General features: G+C 45.4%; 1 protein-coding gene across 5 annotated transcripts in view; it reads right to left on the bottom strand.

The window, feature by feature from the left end:
• Positions 1 to 2,530: 2,530 nt before the first annotated feature.
• The window catches only part of ehbp1 (EH domain binding protein 1), a 171,230-nt gene continuing 164,540 nt past the window's right edge, over positions 2,531 to 9,220 (bottom strand). For all 5 annotated transcript variants that reach the window (XM_085427306.1, XM_085427307.1, XM_085427308.1 and 2 more), the window contains 2 exons: positions 4,177 to 4,291; positions 2,531 to 3,857 (listed from right to left, as the gene is read on the bottom strand). In XM_085427306.1, the coding sequence (XP_085283432.1) occupies positions 3,767 to 3,857; positions 4,177 to 4,291 (206 nt within the window). In that variant the 3' untranslated portion in view covers positions 2,531 to 3,766. The remainder of the gene's footprint in view (positions 3,858 to 4,176; positions 4,292 to 9,220) is intronic.

The raw sequence follows: 9,220 nt of genomic DNA, 5'->3' as shown, positions 1-9,220 counted from the left end.
CACAGAAGAAGAATCAGCAGCAGAAAGCTGCGGTCACTGAATCAAATCCTGTGTTGATGTTTTTAACACGTTTTTAACCCTCCGCACTTAAAGAAAAACACTGCGTATGCTTTATGATTTGGCCTGAGTGGTACCGGGTGTCGGAGGGGGAGGGGGGGATGCTGCTTCTTATTCTCTGCAAAAACACAAACTTTTGTAAATGAGGCCCGAGCTGAAAGCGAGCTAATGCTCAAAAAGAGAGGGAGAGGGTGAGAGAGAGCAGGGATGGAACTTACAATTTTATGTGTGTGTGTGAGTGAGGAAGAGGAGGAGTATCAAAGTGGAGGCCGATGGGACTTAAAGTCATCGATGAGAGCACTTTGACAGAGAAACTTGAGCATCAAAAGTCTGCAGAGCACAATAATAATAATTACAAAAAAAAAAAAAAAAAAAAAATGTAGGTTGTGTGCGTAGGCCTGCAGTGATGCTTGTTACAGACGCACCTTCCTGTGCAGGTCCGTGTTTTTACGCAGAGGCCAAAATCAAAGAGAAATCAGGCCCGTTTGATTGAAGGGAGGCTGTGTGCGCAGAGAGGAGGCGGCCTAAAGTGGAGGTATTTGATTTGGGTTTCACGCACCTTTTATCCATTTTTTATTTCCACCACATCTGAAGTCCGAGCTGTCAGAGGGCCGGCGAAGGCTCTGACCGAAATACCACCACCCCTCCTTTCCTCTGCACATGCACACACAGGCTCCGTTAAATTATGCAAAAAGGCCATTCAACAAATATGGCCCTCACAACACAAAAGAGACGGTTTATTCTGACATTTCCCCTGCATTGCTTTTTTCCTCTGCCCCTTCCATCCTCTCTCGATGTGAGTAAGACCCCGAGATAAACCCCTGAACAAGTATCAAGTTATCAAGTTGCACCAACCTTTTGTAATAAGAGTATTTTGTCTAATCCCAAATTGCAGTTGAATTTTCTTAATGCTGAGCTGGTAAAGCCTGGGATTAGGCGGTGAGGAGAGGAGGGGGAAAAGTTTTGTCCCTTCAGCCGGCAGGATTGGAAGCGGGGATCTGTGGGGATGTTGTCGGTGCTTATTAAAACGATGATGCATAAAACGGAGTTGTAGGAGCCCCGGCGCTGCACGCAGAGACCGCGGCTCCCTCAGGTGCAGCTTTTTTGGACGGCGGCGCGGGCGAGGGAAGTGAAAAACGCAGAGGCCGAGCGGCGCTCAGCACCTGTGAGGTGAGGCCAGGAGACTTCAAAGCTCAGGAGATAATCCATTCAGCTGAAGGATCCTCAGCTGCACAGCAGCGCCGAGCCACCGCCGCTTTTTTTACGCAGTGCCTCGCTCTTATTCAGCGAAAAAAGGAAAACTACTCCAAATAAATTTTCACTCCTTCTGCTTCTGCTGGAGCGTTAAAGAAAGCCGGGCGATGCTGCGGAGGTAGGACAGGTCTGTTTCAACTGTTTTATTCTTAACAAAATGCAAAAACGCCAAATTAAAAACATGTAGTGATTCATTTAAAATGGTTTAAAATAGTTTTCAGTGAAGTTGAAGTAATTTAGAGGAAGTTAAAACTTTTAAGAGTTCAGTTTTACGCATGAATGATTGTGTAAGGACACAGCCTTTAAAATGTTGCATGTAAAATAATTTATAAGTTAAGTGTAAACGACAGGTTGTGTGCATCATTTTAAAGATTTTTCTCACACACACACTCACATACACTCAGCACCGTTCAGGCTCTGCTCTTTTTCCTCCAGATCACAGGCGCCCGCGATAAACGCGCTGCAATACAAAGTCAAACAAAGCGCCTCGGGGGACGCAGAGTGCGTAATGTGCGCGTACAGTCGGTCCCAAGCAGAGAAGAAACGAATCAGCAAATTAATTTGAAAGTATTAGAAAGGCCGGGGAGGACGTCTGCTGTCACAACCGATTTTCCTGCTTTAATCGGGGATGGGAGGCTGCCTGCAGGGACGGAGAGGAGGGTTAAACCGCAGACACTTTGTTCATCCGGAGCTTTTATTGCAGGAACATTTTCCACAGCTCATTTCAGTAAAATGTTGCAAATTAAAATGGACACTTTAAGAATTTAAGGGTGTGATTTTTTTTCTACATCTTTGAAAATTAATACCAATTGTTGTGCCCGCCCTCCTCCCCTCATCCGTGGCTGCGGGTGACCGAGCCTCTCCAGCTCTGCAGCCCGTCCTCAGCGCGCACAGGAGCGGCCCAGAGAGAGGTGTGAGAGAGGGGGGAAAACATCTGCTCGGAACAAAGTGATCTCTCTAATCTTCCTCGGAGGAACCTGCTCGACACCGACCTCAAAGAAGAAAAGAAAAAACCCGCCAATTTTAATTTATAAACACGCGCACAGGTCGCAGGGGAATTGAACAGAGCGCCGAATAATAAACGCAACGCTCGCCGGTGGAGGCGGTGATAGGGGCCACTTATGTGCGGGGGCTGCAGCCAAAGGCGTGCATTTCAATAACTTTTTAAATTATGTAAACAGAAAGAGGAGGAAAAAAGAGTTCAGATCGAGGATTGGAGATATTTCTTTAAACTGAGAGTAAAAAATAAATACAAATATTTGGAACAGAGTTTTGAAAGTGCGTGCGCGTTTTGAAAAATAGAAAATGAGTAAAAAAAACAAAACATTAAATATAACAAAGATTTAAAAATCCACAGCGGCTAGGTTTTTAGTTTTTTTAAGAAGAGGCCACACAGCGTCTTGTGGAGTATGAAATCATAAAGACTTTATTACTGAAGACTTGGGTTATGACACTGGAATAAATAATCAGATAAATGTTCACACGTAAAAAGAACAGCTGCACAAGATGTGGAGCTCTAAGAGATGGAAGCATATTTCTCTTCTTCTGAATACAATAAATAGAAACCAAAAGTCGTTGAGCAAAATGAAACGTGATGGTAGATTCACTTAACAAGCAGCTTATTGGACAAATGACAATAAATAATATATATATATATATATATCTGTTGTTTTCTGACTGCATGACTCCTGATGGAGGAAAAAAAAAGATTTTGGAAGCTGTTGGTCAGAGCAGTGATGAAAATATACAACAAGTGTTTTTTTTTTTTTCCTTTCTTTGTTTTGGTAAACTGCTTTCAAGCCAAGACGATAAAAAAGCAATAGGAAAGTCAAGATTTGTGAACAGTAATGCTTCCCAAGTTAAGATATTTTACAAGTAAAAAGTGAGATAATTAAAAGATACGGTCAAGTAATGAAGTAGCTTGAAAAGAGCGATGTTATCTCTTTGTTTTTCTTTAAAAAGTCTGACTGAAAAGTCAACCCACCTCATCATCTTCTGAATATGATGGGGGGAAAGAAAAAGAAAAGAAAACAAATAAGAGTAAAATTTCCCCCATTGTTGTGCTGTACCTCAAATCCACCACAGACTGTGCCTGGTCTCCACATTCAGACGGAGCGAGCTGCACACAGGCTGTGCGCTGCCCTCGTCTCACACGTATTCATGTTTGTTACACAGGTACCGTTCTCGAGAAAGTAAAGCAGAGTTCAAATTAAAAAAAAAATAAAATAAAAATAAAGGGGGACAGTCCGAGTCCGTAAAAAGTTGGTGCAAAGGTGTCGCAGGGCCTCTTCGCTCAGCCGAGTCTCTGCGGTTAATCTGACCCGAACATAAACCTCAAAGGGATTCCAATAACTGACAGAAATGTCTCGACTCCTCTATCAAATAAAATGATCGATAATAATCATGTGATACATTTCTTTTATCGGCTACATTTGTTGGTTGTGTTTGCTGACAATCACTGAACGACGCACTTCTCCTCTTTCTTGGCCATCTTGCCTTTGTTCTGCTCCAGCGTCCTCTCCAGGTGCTCGTCCTCCTCCTCGGCCCTGCGGACGGCAAAAGGTCAAAAGGTCAGATGTCTCGGGGTGGGGTTGGGGTAAGGGGCAGACAGGTAAAACAGCTGGTGCCACGGTGAACGCCGCTGCACCACCTGTGGAGTGGCCCGGTGCCAGGGGCCACGTTCTGACCTTTTACCTGCCTGCGGTGCCCTGGAAGGGATCCCACCCGTGCAGGTGCGCCGCAGGGCAGGCTCGCCGAGCTTTCTCTACGTCCACAGCTTCTTGGGGACGTCTGTGACACCACAGGAGCGCCTGCTGTGCAGCTCAGTGTTTTTATACTTGTGTTCAGTGTTTTTAAGTAACTTACTCTTTTTCCTGGGCGTCCAGGTCCCTGACCAGCGCGTCTCGCTTGTTGACCAGTATGACCAGCTCATCCAGCAGCAGCTGCTCCCGTCTCTTCTGGGCCTCGGTCTTCTGCCAGTCTGCAACACAACCAGAGACCTGCAGTCAGCGGTGGAGACACTGAGGATATTTCTTTTCTAAAAACCTCACAGGCTGCAGGATGCCTACATCTTCTTCTGGACTGAACCTGTAACTGAAGTGTTTTCAAAAAGATCTTTGGGTTTCCTGGATGTGGCTTCATTTATGTGAGGACTGCAGATGATCAGAAAGACGGAGAAACAGTTTCATCACCTCACTGACCTGCTGGACTGTGATGGAGCGGGATGTAAATGTGACGTGTAAACACGCTCCATCAGGTTGCGCGCACAGTGATGACGTCATGTTAATGTGCAACTTCTCGCAGGTATAAGATGGCTCTCGTTCTTTTATAACCTCTAACTTCTCAGGAACACACAAGCTCTATTAAAGCGGCAGCTCTGCTGAACGACGGCATTCACGATCGTTTGTATTTGTCACATTTTTAGTTCTATCCTGAAGTAAATTAAGTTTGAAAGTCTCCTAAATTGAGTTTTAATGCTCCAAAATCCTCCACAGAAACTTATGAATAAATAAATACCAACCCCTGAATGTCACCTCCTCAGCCAAACAAACAAACAAACACACACACGTAGGTGAACCCCTGACTCTCGTCTCTCAGTTCTCCAGGGTCTTTGCAGGAAGGGGCCCCACAGGGCCCCACAGGGTCCAGGTGGGACCCTGATCCAAATCCCCTCAGCCTCTCCCTGGAGGAGGGGGGCAGCCCACAGGAGAGCGCTCGCTCCCCCTGGGGCTCGAATATCCGCCTGGCGCCCTCGGCTCTGCATTCACCCAACACCAGGGCAGCGCTCCTCCCTCCCTCACCCCAAAAAACTCACCCTAAACACTCACTGCAACCTTTTTGTGCAGTTTAAAACAACCACCACACTTAGCATGCACAGACAGGACAACATATGCTGTACATAAATTAAACCGAATGAGATTCAACTTCTCGTCGTGTCACACACACGGCTGCCGGTTGCAGTGTTTTATCCATTTCACTGCCTCAAAGCTGGAGAAAGGCAGGAAATCTCCTTCTGCTCCTCAGCTCAGTGTGAGAACGTGTCTCCCTCTAAAACCTCCCTCCATCGTTTCATAATAAAACTGAAAAAAAAATCAGCTTCGTCCCAGCGAGAATTCAAACAAACTGAACTTCTGTGGCGCGTAGGCAACTTCACCCCTCTATCAATATTTAACCGGCTATTGATTCGAGAATAAAAGGAATGTTGTAAAATGTCAGTCCCAAAATAAGTGTGGCTTTATTAAAAATAAATATCCCCCCTCCTCCTCATTGAGTCAAATTGCGGCAGTCAGGCTGTGTGCGTGTCACGCTGGGCCCAGTGGGTTTGTCCTGAAAGGTCTGCGCTCTCTTCATTGGCCCCGCTCGTCCCTTTGAAGTCGACCACAGAGCGAAATGAACACAGTCCCAATATTTGGCTCTCTAGCCCCCCCTCGTTATTTTTCTCTCTCTCAGGGAAGCAAATTTACTCTCTTCTGGTTTTTGTTCAGGAGTTAACAAATACTTCAAAATATGTCTGAATCTGCACCTCGAGGATTTGTTGCTCCTTTTATTTATTTATTTTTAAACATGTGGTTCTTTAGGAAGAATCAGAACAAAGTGTGGGGAATATTGGGTGAGTCATCAGCTTTAGATAACTGAGACAGGAATGTATGCCATAAATCTCCCACAATCCTCTCTCAGAAGAGGAGGGTTCACGACGAACGAGGTGGTTTTTATTTTTTATTTTTTAATCTCCTTCAAAGGATTTCTCAGCCAAAAAGCCAAAGACCTGCTGGACCCGGGGTGTGCATGGGAGGGGAAGGGGACCCATGAGTGAGCTCACTGCTGTCAATCACATGTCTCAGAGTCCCGCCCCCCTCATTAGGAAGGTAAACAATAAAAAGAGCCGATGAGCGACGTGACCAGGCAACACCAGAGCGGGGCAGGCTGGGTAACCAGAGACGCAGGAACAAACAAAACAGCCTGCAGCCACTCAGACCACCCTCCCCCCCCTCCATAAGAGAGTGGGAGAGGGAGGTTAAAGACTCAGGAGTGTGTACAACTCACACGGTGGGTGCGTATTCAGATAACTCTCACCGTGCACGCCAGTGGTAACCATGTGAATCTGCACAAGGCACACAAGAATGCGCTGGTTCAAATCCCCATGAACACCCCCCTCTTCTCTCCCTGCTCGCTATCCCCGACGCTAAATTTATTCAAGAGAGCAAACCGGTCCAAAGCCTCGTTCTCTCAAAGCGGGACGAGGCCGCCCTTCATGCATCCGAGTCCGTCTGGCTGCCTCTTTTTCTGTTTTATACCAAAATACGGCGACATCACATTGGAGGGTTTCAATCGCAGCTTTTTTGGACACGGACACCAAAATACAATTTATTCACCTTCATTTCTTTGCTTTTTTACCCCCCCTCGTCCTCTTTAGGCCCTGACAGCTGATTTCGGCTGAAATCCAAGTGTCATCAGAGAGAGAGAGGGGGGGGGGGAGGGGACTGATAATTAAAAAACAGCTAAAAAACACAAAGGCTAAAAATTGCAAGACAAAAGTTCTCTCTAAATTACTAAGATTGCTTTTGTTGAGGTTCGAATATAAAGGAAAAAAGTTTATATTGCAGTTTCAGAGCAGTTCATCCTCTACTTGGCCAAGAGATGACTGCATAACTGCATGTGACTTAATCTGCCCATCTATGTGATTTACTCCTGTAGGGACCTGACGTTTAGGGAAGCTGCGTGTAAAAGAGTACCAGTCCACCTTTTCTCTCAGGAAAGGCAGTATGAAAGCATCCTCACACAGAACATGACATCGTGGTTTGGGAACAGCTGTGTGAAGGACCAAAAAGCTCTCCAGAGAGTGATCCGTACAGCAGAACGCTGCTGCAGGATTGCTCTCCCCCCGCTTCAGGACACCTACACCAGGAGACTAGAACAGCGCAGATACTGAAGGACCCGTCCCATCCTGGCAACAAACTGTTCCAACTTCTGCAATCTGGTAGAAGGTTCCGCATCTTCCGGGCAAGGACAGAGAGACTCAAGAGGAGCTTCTATCCCCAAGCCATCCGTGCCCTAAACACACACACCCGCCCTCTCACATCATCTATAATTGACTGAGTCAGGACTCTCTTCCAGACACTCTAAACCCAGGCACAATGTACATTTCAATTCCTTTAATTTTAAATATGTTTATATTGTCTATCCTGTAAAATAGTCAGATTGTCTATTCATATTAATGTACAGAATTCACCTGCTTGCTGCTACTACTGCACATTCACCCAGTGTATATACTATATGTCTGTGTAATATATATATATATATATATATATATATATATATATATATAATGTTCTTCCTCTACACCCCCCCCCCCCCCCAATTTTTGCACATGTCGAGGAGCGTGTCAGGCTACATTTCACTGTGTGTTATACTTGTATAACTATGCATGTGACAAATAAAGAACCTTGAACTTGAACTTGAAGCCATTTTCCACACATGCACTCCACCCCTGAACCTTTCCAGACTTTACCCAGGTTCCCAAAGTTTGTGTGATGCTTTTTTGTTCAGACGTGTGGACAAAGTAGCTAATATTGTCCTTAATTCCATGAGTGTATGTCAGGTGTGCTCTACCACCTAAAACACGCTGAATATTTCTAGTAGTGCAAACCTTTGTGAAGCGGTGTTTCCTGCCTCATGCAACATGCAAGGAGGTAAATTTATCTACAAGAGGACAAACCTGCCCTTAACACATTTAAACACAACTTGAACCTTTATAACTTGATGGCTCATAAACTATTTAACATGCTGACGGCAGCTGCCAATTTACAGGATTTACTGCCTTTAGCCTCTGGGTGAGTATCAGGTGAGAAAGTTTGGCTTAGCTTCATTGTGTCTGTTTGCCATAAAAACATTCAGAATTGTAGTTTTCTGGTCTACGTGTCCAGCAGAAGACTGAGAACATCACGGTAGATACAACAATCAAGTGGTTTTCCACCTGTGTGAAGCAGGCTGAACCACAGGAAAGATTTTACATCTCTTAAAAAGCTGTAATTTCTTTCCAGGCATGAATGTGAACATTTTCAGCATCTGTTCAGCCTCATGTGACGATTAGCAGCATGTAATACCACGTTAGCTTCACTACAGGTGGCACCTGTCCTCGACATAAACACCAAGTTAAAACAGCTGGAGACGATGCGAATATTAAACTTCAAGCGTGGACGCACTTCAACCTACACAAACACCCGAGCTGTGAATAGATAATTAAACACACTGGTCTTCTGAATTCGCCAAAACTCGAGCCCGGCGACGCGTGGAACGAAGCCTGTTGCTATCGGCCTCTTCAGTCAGTGTGCAAGCCTGAAAGAGTTGGCGACATCATCAAAAGTTGCCCATGTGATCGGATTCTAAAGTGCACCTAATCAATCAGGGTCTGTAGTGCGCTGTCCCGATGTGTTACAAAGCCCAAATAGATTTACAAATGGGCTGTGGGTGTGTGTGTGTGTGTGTGTGTGTGTGTGTGTGTGTGTCGGGGGTGTGGGGAGGGATAAGCTCCTGCATAGGATTACATATTGATTTTAAACATATAAAAAAGCTTATCATATCAAACCATAACAAGGGGAGAGAAGAAGAAAAAAAAAAACAACTCTGGGACCCAGCTATGCATAAATCCCTTTTAGATGGCGAGAGGGCGTCCACTTTAAAAACACACACACACACACACACACACACACACACACACACACACACACACACACGGGCCCTCGAAGGAAGCCAAGACGCCGCTCCGTGTGTGCGTACATAGGTGTGAATCGGTAAGCAGATAAAGAGGGCATAGTGGATCAATTTTTGTGGCAGGGAGATGAGAGCATGGCATACAGATGGCATTTCCCCGCCTGGCATCACACCAAGACGATACAAGGAGGTGGTTATC

Source organism: Rhamphochromis longiceps, linkage group LG13 (genome assembly GCF_057381845.1).
Source record: "Rhamphochromis longiceps isolate RC_006_pf linkage group LG13, R_longiceps_female_GT1.1, whole genome shotgun sequence".
NCBI lineage: Eukaryota > Metazoa > Chordata > Actinopteri > Cichliformes > Cichlidae > Rhamphochromis > Rhamphochromis longiceps.
The sequence above is the reverse complement of the archived record's forward strand: the minus strand, read 5'-3'. Positions and strand labels throughout refer to the sequence as shown.